The sequence below is a fragment of the Propithecus coquereli genome, unplaced genomic scaffold (genome assembly GCF_000956105.1).
Source record: "Propithecus coquereli isolate 6110/MARCELLA unplaced genomic scaffold, Pcoq_1.0 Scaffold567, whole genome shotgun sequence".
Lineage (NCBI taxonomy): Eukaryota > Metazoa > Chordata > Mammalia > Primates > Indriidae > Propithecus > Propithecus coquereli.
This window is the reverse complement of record NW_012151585.1, coordinates 341627-357007: the sequence shown is the minus strand read 5'-3', so window position 1 is coordinate 357007 and position 15381 is coordinate 341627. Positions and strand designations below refer to the sequence as shown.

Sequence of the window (15381 nt, the reverse complement as noted above, 5' to 3'; positions counted from 1 at the left end):
ATCTGCCACCCATGCTTGTAATCTGAACGGTCATGGAGAAATTTGCAGCTGTCTCCGAAGCCGCAGAAGCCAGTCTCTTTGTAGTCCTTACAGATACCGGGCTGGTAATCCCAGTGCATGGTGGCACGTAGATGCTCAGGCGCTCGGATGGGGCCCTTCCTCACCATCCCGGAAGAGGCATTGCCCATAGACTTATCTTTGGGCTTCATGTATTTCTGATAATTATTGATTCCCCGATAGATCTTGTCATCCTCCTTGCCCCTCAGCTCCTCCTGGATTTTATGGCTGCGCTCAAAGATAGCTTGTGCATCACGCCCCTTCTCTGTGTCCAGCTCATAGACAGCTGTCGCCCCCATATCCTCTGGCCCCACGGGCTTCACTGAGCGGGTGGACTTATAAACCACGCCGAGACTCTCAGGCTCATTCTCCGCCTCCTCCTCCTCGCTACTCAAGTCACCGCAAACCGCCTTCTGTTTACCACTGCCGCGGGTCTTCTGTATCATTGGATTGTGGGTCGCCCGCTTCTTCTCGGGTCGAACCACAGTGCTGCCTTCATCACTATTGCTGCTGCTTTCTCCGGGCTCTGGGTCGCAGGCCGGGCGCTTTCTGAGGCCTGTAGTGCCTTTCCGCCCAGGCTTTTTGAAGAGGAAGGTGCACACCTGGTCTGCAGTGTTTCCTGGAGAAAGTTGCTCTGCCATTTTAGGGTTCCGAGCTTCAGAACGGCTGTGGTGTGCGTGGTCGCGCGGGGCCTTCTCACTTCACTTCATGCTGTGCGATCGGCCGCGAGCTGAAGCAAAACAGGCTGAAGAAAGAGCCAGACTGATTTTAAAAATATCCAGCTATATTCTGTTTTCAAGAGACATGCCTATAACATAAGGATACAAAAAGATAGAAAGGAAAAAGGAAAAGATACAACAGATAAATACCAACCAAAATAAAGTTTGGTTTAGCTATATTAACATCAGATCAAATAGTCTTAGGTAAAAAGCATTAATTCAGATAAAGAAGATATGTCAGATTGCATTTTCAAAGATGGCAGCAACAATACCTACTGTCCCACCATGGTCTTCTATAATTTTGTCATTCATCCATGATGAAATGAGTCTAATTTCCCTCCCTTTGAATCTAGGCAGGTTTGTGACATGCTTGTAAGTGGCAGAATGCAGATGTGATGATATGTGACTCTAGAAGAAAAGACAATTCCAGCTTTCACCTTGCTCTCTGGAACACTTTAGCTGGAGTCCTGAGCTGTCATGTAAGCAGTCCCACTGCTCTAAGGTAGCCATATTGTGAGGAAGCTCAAACTGGTCCACAAAGGTAATCTACATGGACAAGCGCTGAGATTACCAGAACTAAGAGAGATGTCCAGCCATCCCCCAGCTTCTCTAACCCCGCACTATTCCAGATTTTATTGCATAAAAGACCTCAAGACAGAACCACTCATCTGAGCACATCAACAAATTTTAACCCACAGAAAACATGAGATAATAAAACTATTCTTATTTTAAGCTATCATGTTTTGGGATGATATGTTATGCAACCATAGTGAATAGAACAGAGGGTTACTACATATTTACAAAAGATTCAATTCACTAAGATTTAACCATTTTAAACCTAATAATACAGCTATAAAATATAAATTGAATTTTGATAAAACTATAAGGAGAATTTACAAACCCACTATCGGAGTGGGAAATTTTAACTCATCTTTCTTAGTAACAGATAGAACAAACAGACAAAATATTAATGTAACAATACGATATATAAAGATGTTCATAGCAGTACTACTGATAATCAGCAAAAATTAGAAACTACTTGTATGGTAAAAAAAAAATTAACCTTGTCCAAAGAGAGGTCTGGACTTGGCCCTCAGCTTCTGGGAGGTAATCTCTAAACCCTTGGAATGTCACGGCTGACAGAAGCGTTCATCTTTGCCTGGAAGTCTTGGGCCAGCAGGTAGTAACAATGTGATTTAGGGTGGGGACTTTGGTTCACCTGGTAACAGCACAACCTCCTGAGGGCTGGAAATTGGTATCAACCACAGGAGCAGTCAACCCTGCCTATGTGATGGAGCCCCAGTAAAGACTCTGAACACTGAGGCTCAGGAGTGTCCCTAGTTGGCAATACCCAGTGCATACTGTCACACATTGATGCCAGGAAAGTGATGCTGTCCTGACTCCAAAAGAGCATGACTGGAAATTCCACATTTGGTACTCTCCTAAACTCTGCCCTGTGTCTCTCTTCCCTTGGCTCATTTTAATCTGTATTCTTTCCCCGTAATAACTGTAACTGTGAGTTATAAAGCTTTCAGTGAGTTCTGTGAATCCGTCTAATGAATTACCAAACCTGAGGGCAGTCTTTGGAAGCCCCGAACTTGTAATTGGAGTCAGAAGTGAGGGCAGTCTTGTGGGTTGCTCCCTATCTTTGCACTTGGTGAATTTTTGCACTTCCCAATCCCCACCATAAATAGAATGGATAAATTATGATATATTCTGTAAACCAATAAGAATGAACATTCACACAAAAATATGAATGAATTTCACAAACATAATGTTGAGTGAAAGAAGCCAGACACAAAATAAAGCATACTGTGTGGGACGAATATTAATAAAATTGCCCTGGAAGTGCTCCTTGAAAAAGCCCTAACCTCTTGAAATGTGGAAATTTATAGGATATAAAGGTAGGGGATATTTGCTATCACTTCCCCTAGAAATATTTTATTTCTTGCACACCATGATACTTTCATCTGTAGACATTTGTCAAGTTAAATTGTCTTGTCCAAAAGGATAATAAAACTTATCTCCCTAAGAAAACCAAATGTTTATAACCCAGACTAGGCCTGTGGGTTAAGTTCCCAAGGTTCAAGAAGGACTGAGTACTATCTCCCCAAGTATTTACCTATCAGAAGAGATGAAGTCCAGACTCTCTAGGTCATAAAGCCAAAGATACTTGGGCTTATCCAGCTTCTGAAGGGATGTATTTATAATTTCAACAGGTTAGAGTAAGAATTAAGATCCTTTCCATTCTCTCTCCAGGGAGCAGAGGTTTTCCTCACTCCTTTTAAGAGGGAGGAGCAGAAGGCAAATGTTCCTCTCCTTTACATATAAATGGAGCAAATCCATTGTTATCCACATGCCATTTATGGGGTGTAACCTGGCACTCATGCGGAAAGTTTCCAGTTGTCTCTCTTTGCCTTGCCTGTAACTGATGAAGCGATCTTACTCTGGCTGTCAATCTGGTGGTGAGTATCAAGAAAGAACTCTTTCCTTTGACCTAGAGGCCTCATGTTTCTTCAATATTCAGGCATAAAAATACAAATTGGTGTGAGTGGGGTAACATCTCAGACCCTTCACAGTTCTGAACAAAACATGCTATGAGATTTAATTCATAGAAAGTTCAAAGACAGGCAAAACTAATGTAGGATGTAGGAAGTCAGAGTAGTGATTCTCTTTGAGGTGTAGGAAGTAGGAGGTAGCACAGTAGGGGGCATTTGGGGTGCCTCTCATGTTGTTTCCTGATCTGGGTGTTGATTACATGAGTATGTTCGGTTTGTGAAAAAACACTGAACTCTAAGTCTATGACTGGTTGTGTTAAGTTCATGTCCTCCAAGAAGCAGATGCCAAAATGGGATTAGATGGACAAAGGATCGATTAGGGGGCGAGTAGAGGAGGCCAGGAGACCCATCAGACTGTGGTACAGGTCTGACCCCTGTGAAAGAGAGAGGGAAGGAAGGTCTTAGACTTCTGTGCAACTCTAAGAAAGTTTCAACAAGGCAGATGGTGAGCACTCAAGCCAAAGTCACGCAACAGAGGAGTCCTGCATCTCTAAGGAACAGGTCTGCTTAGTAATCCCTCCTGTGTTCAGTTATCACCTGCAAGCAGCTCATGGGAAGTGTAGTCTTGGCATTAATGTGGTGAGGGATCTCAGAGCATAGCAGCTGGGGACATCGGGCAGTTGTGCCTTCCCCAGGAGACCTGAGAGGCCCAACTGTGGCCACTTCAGCCCACCCCCTGCACCACATCTACTTCTTCACACAGGTTTGGGGAGCAGCTCCATGGCCTCTCATCCTGAGTGGAACCCTGGAAAAGGGAAGGTTAGAGGGATAAACTACAACCCCCATTGCTGCAGTTGATCTTGGGGCTGTGACTGGTATTCGTTCTTTCTGTCCTCCACTTTCCATTCTAAATTTACCTGACTCTTGGCTCCTGCCTTAGCAGGTCTTGATGGCTAACCTGATGGTGTAACCCAAACCTCATTCCTGAGGGCCCTGAACCGTTGATATTCCAATCCCTTTCATGACAGGAGCATTTCATGTGTTCGTTCACAGTTGCAATGGGCAATGGGGTAGCAGGAGGCATCCATCCATATCACTTTGGTTCCACACATATTGCCTCTGTCCTCATTGTGTCAAAGCAGCTCTATCTCTTCCTGCTGGCCAGGGTCAATCACTTCTGCCAGCACAGTGACTCCTCTTCAAATCTGCTGGTCCGGGCACAAGGAGGTCAAAGCACCCAGGTGGCAGCCATTATTTACAGTTCACTGGGACCTTTTCTTTGTCCCCTGGAAAAATCATGTCCTCTTTGGGGACCAGGATCTCCAACTCTGCAGAGCCCTGAGTTGCAGGAATGGGAAGCACGATATCCACCTGGGGGGTCAATGGGAGCAAGTGGGATGGCATCCCATCGTTTGAGAGTATTGTCTCCAAGCTAGTATTTCAGCTATGTCTTTGGAAGGCTGTTCCAGTGTTCTGTGACGCTGGCTGCCTCTGGATGGTACAGTACACAATATGACCATTGGATATAAGACTTTTATCAGGTATGTTATTTGGAAATACTTTTCCCAGTCTGCAGCTTGTATTTTAATTTTGCATATTTTTTTGATTTACCATTTTGGCCAGGGTAGAGGACAATTTCAGAGGTTTTGATTTGGTCTTCCCCACTACGAGACCTTTTACCCCACAGGGATCCAATGAGGGAATTACTCCTGACAAGTATATCAATACCAATTATATACTTAGGACTAAGAAAGTGACCACTGGATGGATCTGCAAAGCCAGTGGGCCCACTGTGGCTAGACTTGAGCCAGGACTCTGCCTGGCCCCTGCAAACCCCTACTCTAACAGGTAGGCCATGATGATGATTGGGTTTCTGAGTTTTGATGTCAACTCAGAACTTTTGTCCAATAATCCTTGAACTGCCTGAGTATTTCTCTTTCCCCCATGTATAGTCACCTGAGTAAGTGGCCATAGGTGCCTTTGGGGAAGGATTGGGGGAAGCATCACAATTTATACATGCCATGATACTGAAGGGTCCTTTCATCTAGCAAACTGGTTGCCTTTCTTTTTTTTTTTTTTTTTTTTGAGACAGAGTCTCTGTTACCAAGGCTGGAGTGCAGTGGCACCATCATAGCTCACCACTGAAGCCTTGGACTCCTGGGCTCAAGTGATCCTCCCACCTCAGCCTCCCAAGTAGCCAGGACTACAGGCATGGGCCACCACACCCAGCCAATTTTTAAAATTTTTTTGTAAAGACCGGGGTCTCACTATGTTGCCCAGGCTGGTCTGGAACTCCTGTCCTCAAATGATCCTCCCACCTCAGCCTCCCAAAGTGCTGGGATTACAGCTGTGAGCCACTGCATCTGGCCATGGTCAGCTCTCTTTATTCAATGAGTTCCACATCTGAAAATTGGTTCAGGTCTGAAAACTGAGCAAAGGGTTGTGACTTTTTATAGGGGCGACTGCCCTCAGCCTTCTGCTCCTGCTTTCTTACCTTTTGTTGTAACAGATGTTAAGTGTCACCCTTGCTGGATCACCTGATCTATTACTCTGGGGATGTGGGGAGGGAGTATTGTCCCCATGGATATTAATGAGCCCAGCTCTGTAACTACCTCTCTTAATGTTGGCCCTAGTTTTTGGCCTGGCATCTAGGAGAAAATGTGGTGGTAGGTCCTGAGGACACCCGTTGTCTGAGTATATGTGTATGGGTATCTCTACAGCTGCTTCCAGCATAGTGTAAGCTCTTAGAAAGGAAGACTGTGCCACCTCTGCAAGCCCAGAGGGTTCATGGGGTTCTGCAGTACCAAAATACTCAGGAGCATCCATGCAGATGCCTCCATCTCATGTTTCAGGGTCCCAGTTTTTCTCCACCTGGGCCCTGACCTTAGCACAACAGATCTGCCTTGGCTGAGCTTTCAAACATCACTGGATCACTGCTCCTCTAATAAGTTAGATCTTTAGTCTGCTGTTCAATTGTGTCTGCTCTTCCACTGCAGGAGATGAAGTCTACTTTGTAAGATAACACAGAGGCCCTCTGGCTTTCACAGTCATTAATTGCTTGTTAACAACCCCTGGACTCTCATTATCCTTCTGTAGGGCATCCATACAACTTGGCAATAACCAACCAACTCTCTTGTCTTTGTAGGCATTGTTCGCCCCTTCCCTGTATCTCCCAAACACCTCAATTAGTGCACCTCCTACAGCATTTCCCTTCACTGGGATATCCTCCTAGGTCGCCATCAGTGAAATCTTTAGCAGTTGAGCTGCCACCTTGTGGACAGACTCTCTTTGCCCCACCTCTCAACTAGGCTGGCACTCACTTTGCTTGTCAAGCAGTGAGTGAGCCAGCCACAGATCAGTAAGGATAAAAAAGATTTGAATAAACAATTCACAAGCTTGGATTTCTGAATGTAGGTAGAACCATGGACTCTAGGAATCTTGAGTACTTCTTAATATCATGTGCTTTATGTGAAATACCTCACTCTTCCCTTGAAATGTGGCTACTGTGATGGAGGATTTATTTATTCATTCACTCATTCATTTATTGATAGGGTCTTGCTCTGTTGCCTGGGCTAGAGTGCACTGGTGTCATCCCAGCTCACTACAACCTCAAACTCCTGGGCTGAAGCAATCCTTCTACCTCAGTCTCCCAAGTAGCTGGGACTACAGGTACATGCCACCATGCCCAGCTAATTTTTCTTTCTTTCTTTCTTTCTTTCTCTTTTCTTTTTTTGTAGAGATGGGGTCTTGCTCAGGCTGGTCTCAAACTCCTGGCCTCAAGTGATTCTCCTGCCTCAGCCTCCCAGAGTACTAGGATTACAGGCATGAGCCACCATGCCCTGCTGAAATTAATTATTTTAAATTTAAATAGTCACAAGTGGCTGGTGGTGACCGTATTGGATGATACAGATCTAGAGGCTACATGCTTGATTATTAAAATCCCAGTAATAATCCAGACACCTTAATTTTTCCAGCACTTTATGGTTTCCAAAGCATTTTACTCCACTTCTGTCCTATGATCCTTATAACAACCCCATGGGGAAATGGAAGCTCAGAGAAGTGAAGGGACTTGTTCAAAGCTTCGCAGCTAGAAGGCCTTGCTCTGCCTGCCTGGCTCCTGCTCACTTCACTGCATTGCACAGCCTCAGAAAATCATGTCACATATTTTTAAACTCATCCAAGTAAATTCTCACACATTCACCTCTGGTATATCCTTCCTTTCCCCCCTTGCAGAACTTTAGCTCTGTCAGACTTTTGGGAGTTGTGAGGGCTTCCTAGTAGGAAAGGTATATTTCAGGAGGAGTGACATTTCTGTTCTCATATCACTTGAAGTTCAGATCCCACCTCTGTCTTGGCCTTCCCACTCCCTCACTTGATTCCACAGTGTGATCTGATTATATTAGCAAAAGCAATCGTTTCTAATTTTCAATTCACTGAGAACCTAAGAAACAATGGTTCTAGACATATTCCCTCTTTAAAGAACTTTCTACTCAATATCTACTCCAACACTCTTTCTCAAGGTCCTACTATGTGCCTGGCACTGTGCTAAATGCTTAAAAAACACTATAGGCATTTGTCAGACAATATTTTGATTGTAATTTTATCTATTTCACACAAAGAATCAGACCTTGTCCAAGGTCAACATTCATAAAATCAAAGAATTTCAAGGTTGAAAGACAGTGAAGGTGACTGGTTCTCATTGTGTTCCCCTTTTACAGACGGAGAAACCCAGGTACAAAGAGGGTGATAACCTGCTCAAGGACACACACAAAGCACTGTTTAATTCCAAAGCTCTGCTCCTTCCAGTTCCCTACATAGCAAGCTTGTCTTCCAGACCCTGATAAATGTCCACCCTGCCACTGTAATAATCATAAGAAGCAGCAAAGGAATAGCAGCTACCATATATTAAGCACTGATCATGGGCTGGACACTAAACTAAGCATTATATATATGTAACATCATTTATTTAATCCAAACAATAACTCTATCAAGATAGAACAAATATAAGAACCTATCACTGTAAAATAATAATAAACAAAATAAGTAAGCCAGCAGATAAACCTATCAGGAAAAAAAGGGAGAGTGTATAAATATGCAAATAAATGGTAAGAGGGAAATAACTAAAAAATAAGAGGGTAAATTAAAGAATAAGAAGTGACTGTGTTATTAAAGTATAGATAAATACAAATGCAGAAGTTAAACAACACACTCTTAAACAGCCAATAAATCAAAGAACAAATCACTAGGGAAATTAGAAAATAATATGCGATGAACAGAGGAGGGTGGGTAGGGGCAAAAAAAAAAAAAAAAAAGAAAAATATGAGGTGAACAAAAGTGAAAAAAAAAAAACCAACAAACCCAACATACAAAAACTTCTTGGGTACAGCTAATGCAGTGTTCAAAGGGAAATTTATAGCTATAAATATTAATACTTACATCAAAAAAGAAAATCTCAAATCAATAACCTGAATTTACATCTTAAGGAAGATGAAAACTAAGAGCAAACTAAACCCAAAGCTAGCATAAAGAAGGCAACAATAAAGATTAGATCTGAAATAAACAAAATAGAAAAATAGAGAAAATCAACAAAAACAAAAGTTGGTTCTTTGAAAAGATCAATAAACTGACAATAAATTAAACATACTTATAACAAGAAAAAGATTGAATAGGTAATCAAAAAACCTCCTAACAAAGAAAAATCCAGGACCAGTTGACTTCATTGGTGAAGTCTACCAAACATTTAAAGAAGAATTAATACCAATCTTTCTCAAACTCTTCCAAAAAATAGAAGAAGAGAGAACACTTCCTAACTCCTTCTATTAGGCTATTATTACCTTGATACCAAAGCCAGACAAAGACACCACAAGAAAACTACCGACCAATATCTGTATGAATAGAGAGGCAAAAATCCTCAACAAACTACTAGTAAACCAAGACATTAACAGAACAAGGGGCAAAACCCACAAGATCATCTCAAATGATGCAGAAAAAGCATTTGACAAAAATCCCTCACCATTTCATGCTAAAAACACACAGTGAACTAAAGAGAACTTCCTCAACATGATAAAAGGCAATTTGTGAAAAACCCATAGCTAATATCATATTTGACGGTGAAAGAATGAAAGCTCTCACCCTAAGATCAGGAACAAAACAAGGATGCTTGCTTTCACCACGGCTATTGTACTAGATATTCAAGCCAAAGCAATTAGGCAAGAAAAAGAAACAAAAGGCATTCAAATTGGAAAGGAAGAGTAGAATGTATTTCTATATGGAAAATCCAAAGCACACACACACATACACACACACACACACACACACACACAAACACACACACACCTGGTAAAGTTAATAAGTGAATTTAGCAAAACTACAGAGTACAAGATCAATACGCAAAAATCAGTTGTGTTTCTATAGTCCAGCAATGAACAATACAAAAAGGAAATCAAGAAAACAATTTCATTTCTAATAGCATCCAAAAGAATAAAATAACTAGGAATAAATTTAACCAAGGAGGTAAAAGACTTGTACACTTGAAAGACTTATACACTGAAAACTGTAAAACATTGCTGAATGAAATTAAAGAAGACCTAAATAAATGGAAAGACATTTGTATTCATGGATCAGAAAATTTAATATCGTTAAGACAGCAATACTACCCAAAGAGATCTACAGATTCAATTCAATCCCTATCAAAATTCCAATGGCCTGTTTTTGGCAGAAATGAAAGAGCTTATCTTCAATTCATATGGAATTGAAAGGGGCCCTTAGCAGTCAAAACAATACTGAACAGGAAGAATAAAGTTGGAGGACTCACACTTCCTGATTTCAAAACTTCCTGCAAAGCTGCTGTGATCAAAACGGTTTGGTACTGGCATAAGGACAGACATATAGATGAATGGAATAGAGTTGAGAGAACAGAAATAAACCTTCACATATATGATCAATTGATTTTTGACAAGCTACTTATATCATCACCTCCCCCCCAACACACCTTCTTCAATGAGGTTGTTTCACACATTTGTAAAATTGTCAAATAGTTTTGTCACATTCTGAATTTCATCCTGGGATTACACCAACATTGAAATAATTTTTCCATTAGTTTGCATACATTGATTCACTCTTTATGCTGTGACATCAAATGCAGAGTGTACCCACCAGTACAGGCTCATACAGAATAGTCTCACCACCCTAGGAAAACCCTGTGCTCCACCTATTCAATCCTCCCTACCTCACTCACACTGAATCTCTGCCAATCACTGATCTTTTTATTGTCCCTATAGATTTCTTTTTCTAGAATGTCATAAAATTGAAATCATACAATGTGTAGCCTTTGCAGACTGGCTTCTTTCACTTAGCAACATGCATTTGGGATTCATCCATGTCTTTTCATAGCTTGATATCTCATTTTTTAAAATCATTGAATAATATCCCATGGCATGGATGTACCAGTGTGTTTATTCATTCACCTACTGAAGGACATCTTGGTTGCTTCTAATTGTTAACAACTATGAATAAAGTTACTATAAGCATTCATGTGCAGTTTTTTTGTATGAATATTTCGTCTTCACATCGGTTGGGTAAACACCTAGAAGTGCTATTGTTGAATTATATAAGACCACATGTAGCTTTGTGAAAAACTGCAAAACTGTCTTCCAAAGTAGCTGTACCACCATTATGCATTTTTTAAAAATAAAATAACTGAAAAATATTTAAAGCGACAATTACTTTATGCAGTTAGCATTGTTCCCATTTTACAAATGAGGAAGAGAGGCTTAACGAGATAAAGTGGCTTGTACAAAGCTTGGAGGTAAACCAAGTATGTATGCCTGCACAGACTGGGTTTTTCGCCATAATGCTAACAGAGGCTTGGTTATTGCACAAAGCATTCAGTGGGTGGACAGCTCTAATGGTTTAAAATCTCTTCCTTTAATGGAAGTAAAATCTGCCTGGCACTGTCCTAGAGTCACACAACAGTCTTTCATATGACAAAGACGAGGAAGCAAGTGCTGCATGCCTGGGCCTGTCCACCATTCATCAGGCAGTGGAGCATGATTCCAGCAGAGGACTTGGATGGAAGCCAGATTACTTTGGTGAAATCCACTCTCCATTACTTAGCAGCTGAGTGACCTTGGGCGAATACCTTTGCTTCCTAAGCTTGCGTTTCCTCCCTTGGGAAATGTGGTACCTATGTGATCTCTATTTTGAACTCCAAACCTGAAAGGACCACTGCTTTCCTGGACACTTCCACCTGTGTCTCCTACTGACCCCTCAACTTTAATGTGAGCAAGACAGGGGTCACCCTCTTTCCACAAACACGGTCCCTCTGGTGCAGGACCAGCTACGTGATTTGTGAGGGATAGTGTGAAATGAGGGCACAGCCCTGGGCAACTGCCCAGGTCGCATGCCCACGGCACTCGCCCTGCTCTTGTAGTCCCTTCATGAGCCAGCCATGCTGCCCTTGCCTCCCACCCAGTCGCACTGCCCGTGCTCCAGTCATAACGGACTTCTTTGACTTCTCACAGTTCTCTGAATCCCCAGAACTTTTGCCTCTGGCCTGGGTGCTCTCTCCTCTCCCTCTCTGCCAGATCCACTCCTTTTGTCCTCAGATCCTTTCTGAAACACTCTCCTCCATCTTCTGCTGTGAACACATGTCCCTGGTTTTCCTCACACTTCTCTGGCAAGTTCCTTTAAAGTCTTTGCCAGTTCACGCTCCCATATCCCGGTTTTCATTTCATTTCTAGTTGTGGAATTGCTGGATTTTTATTTTATTTTAGCTTTAAAGCAGACAGTAAAATTCCACATTGTTTAATACAAGCATTTGCCGGTTCTTAAGGGTCTGTCTCTACCTCTAAAGGGTGAGTTTGCTGACCATGACGTTGGGCCAGGTCACATTTACAAGGGCCTCAAATTTAAACTTTTGAGGCCATCTTCAAATAGAATTTGGAGGCCCGAAGGAAGAAAACATCAAAAAACTTTAAAATTTTGTATAAATCCTGTAATTATCCTTTAAGGAACAACATATGGGATTTCTGTGTCCAAATTAAAAGCTCGAATGTGTTAAATGCATATTTAAAATATACCAGAGTTCTGTAACTCTAGCTTTTCGTCACTTTTCAATCCAGCACTAGGGCTCAGAAAATGTAAGCGGTCCCTCAGGTCTCTGAGAGGAAAAAGTCTGCCTTGGCTCTATTTTATCCCCATAAGAGCGAATGAACCGAAAAGAAGCTGAGGGCGGCGGAGAACCAAGTGCAACCTCACCCGGCGGCCCACGGCTGCCACTTCTCAGGGCTCCAGCCACTTTCCCACGACGCCAAGCAACCGTTACCTTGACAATGTGATCTCCTCAGGCACCACGGAGGGTGGCGCCCCTCTGCATCCCAGAAGGTACTGCGCTGTTTCCAAGCCTTCCGCCCCTCTCCATCCCAACATGCAACGGGGCTCACATTGTCAAGCAATCGTCATCAGGGTGATTACAGAAATGCCTGTATAGCCACATTGTTTAAACATTTAAACTGTGCGTAACATATTGACGTGTGGAAAAAATATAGAAAGAGCGGTCGAAGTGTTTTTTTATTTAGAGTTGTATATCTAGAGGAGGAAATACCTATCTTTCCCTCGACTTGCACAGGCACGTCATTGGGCAGCCCGCGCAAAGCGGCGGCGTGGGGTCCTCAGGGCCCTTGTCAAGGCGCACGAGGGAGGAAGTGGCGCCGTCGACTCTTAGCTGGTAGGCTCTTCGGCGTCGAGCCATGGGAGGCCTAGAGAAGAAGAAGGTGAGTGGAAGAGACGCCGGGGATTCTCGGAGGGTGGGAGGTGGGGATGGCGGAGCCTGGGATCGGCTCTTCTCTGGCCTTGGCTCCTTGGGGGGACAGAAACGACGGGATCAAAGCGACAGGAGTCAGCCGCGAGCAGTCCGAGAAATGGGCAAGGGCAGCAGCACTCGTCCAATGAAATCCGGGAAAGAACTCTGGAGTTCTTTCTATGGAAAGAACTGTGAGGGAGAGTTGAGCCTAGGAAGCATAGCCTTATCCCCAAAGCAGGCAGAACTGTGGGACAACAGTTTACTGAAAGGATGGTGAACATTAGGTAAAGTTCATCGCTACAACACCATCACATTATTGTTGTCTTGGAAGTTCTGTTCGAGGCCGTAACTTGGGAGAGCTTAGCAAGCAAGCCTGGCAGGGGAAACTAAATGCCAAGACCTACCAGACAGGATAAGTTTGCTGTGTGAAAGGAATTGAAAGGACATCAGAATGGCTGGGATGTAGTAAACCAGAGGAGGAATGGCATCGGATGAGGTTGGGGGTTGGGCAGGGACTGAATGATTCAGGGCCTGGAAGCTGTGGTGAGGAACTTGGATGTTATTCTAAGTGCAGATGGAATCAGTCAGATGGAGAGTAACGTGGCCAGAGTTTTTTGGGGAGTTGTTCACCTTGGCGGCATGAAAAAAGATTGGGAAAGGGATGGGGATGAGGAAGATGTCATTGGCCCAGGTGTATCTTTCAGCTTGAAAGTTTCTATTGCCAATTTGTTTCTAACCCAGTACACTGTTGCATATGCAGTAAGTGCTAGCTGTTGGAGCTACAAAGGTATAACATGGAAAGTCTGCCCTTGAGGTGCAGATGCAAATATGTCAACAAATCATTACAGTTTTTAAAAGCTAAGTTTCATAACCATTGTGCTCTTTGGGCCAGATAATTCTTTGTTGTGAGAAGGGCTGTCCTGTGCATTGTAGGAGGTTTAGCAACATCTCTGACCCTCTATCCACTGAATGCCAGTAGCACCGAACAACCAGAAATGTCTCTAGACATTGCTGAATTCTCCCCCTGTATGTACCCAGGAAATAAAATCACCTCGTTCCAAACCACTTATCCCCTTACTATTTAAAAGAATAAGCGTGATGACAGAGATATGTGTGCCATACGGTAATGGAAAACACTTTTAATGAAAACTCAACTTCTTGAGGCAGTGTGAAACTCATCTGTGTATCTCCAGGACTTAGCATGGGCCATGTTCCCGATAGACAGTGAATGTCTGAAGGAAAGAATGAGTGAAGTGTGTGTTTTATGATTGTGAAGTTATTTGTAAATGTACCCTTTAGGAGGCTACAGATTTGTCTCTTTATAGCTGGACCTAGCCAAAGAGGTCCTTGCTATATTACTCCAAAGGAAGATCTCATTTGGAAAGAACATGCTTGGTTAGCACTGTAGGTCGTTGGGTACAGTGCACTGCTGGTCTCTTATCAGGGAAACAGATATGTGAGCATGAGGCAGCATCTTAGCATCAGAGGCATCCAGGTGATTGCACAAGACGATATGCTTCTTGGGGACAAGTAGAGACCAAGCATTTTGTCTTTATTGCCCTGAGGTAGCATCTAGTTTAATTGCTTTGAACATGGTAAAGGACCTGTTATTATCTGTTGAGTGACTGTGTGGGGAAGGAGAGAAGCTGTGTGGCTTAGAACATGTGTTTTCAACCAGGGTGCTAGCACCCCCAAAGGAACAAAATTGGTTGGGTGGGGTATCTCAGATATTACAACAGCTTGTCCCTCACTCCCCAAAAGAGCACATTGTATAAACAGCTAACTGTGGTTACTATTTCATGGGGCTTAAATGAAATGGGGTTATGGGGATTAAATGAAATAATATGTGGAAATTACTAATTGTAATGGCCAGTACTTAGAGCTAGTACTAAGTAAGTGCTTGGCATGGCAGCCTATCTAGAGCAACCTCACAGTCCCCAGCATCATGCAGATGTATGTGTTCTTTATGCTGACACCTATAAGGACAGTGCAGGAGAGCTCATTCAGGGAGGTCAGCTCCCTGCCTACAGCATTTCCATCCCAGAAGCATCTCTGCCACTTATCCAGAGTGATAGTTGCCTCTGGACTTAGGCATGTCCAGAGTTTGATATTAGTCGCTGCAATCATTGCTCATAGAGAATTGTTTCTTCCTCCCCAAGTACGAACGTGGCTCTGCCACCAACTATATCACCCGAAACAAAGCCCGGAAGAAGCTGCAGCTGAGCTTGGCTGATTTCAGGTGAGGTTGAAGAGGAGTGGAATGTAGGGGGACCTCAGGGAGCCTGGGCAGTGAATTGCACAGTGA

General features: G+C 43.1%; 2 protein-coding genes across 3 annotated transcripts in view; one reads left to right on the top strand and one right to left on the bottom strand.

Moving 5' to 3' along the window:
* The window catches only part of LOC105821276 (RING finger protein 113A-like), a 10176-nt gene extending 9362 nt beyond the window's left edge, over positions 1–814 (bottom strand). The window contains exon 1 of the mRNA XM_012657957.1: positions 7–814. Coding sequence (XP_012513411.1) covers positions 7–698 — 692 coding nt within the window. The 5' untranslated portion in view covers positions 699–814. The remainder of the gene's footprint in view (positions 1–6) is intronic.
* A 12172-nt stretch (positions 815–12986) lies between these two features.
* PES1 (pescadillo ribosomal biogenesis factor 1) overlaps positions 12987–15381 on the top strand; it is a 23368-nt gene continuing 20973 nt past the window's right edge. For both annotated transcript variants that reach the window (XM_012657984.1, XM_012657985.1), the window contains exons 1-2: positions 12987–13047; positions 15236–15315. In XM_012657984.1, the coding sequence (XP_012513438.1) occupies positions 13024–13047; positions 15236–15315 (104 nt within the window). In that variant the 5' untranslated portion in view covers positions 12987–13023. The remainder of the gene's footprint in view (positions 13048–15235; positions 15316–15381) is intronic.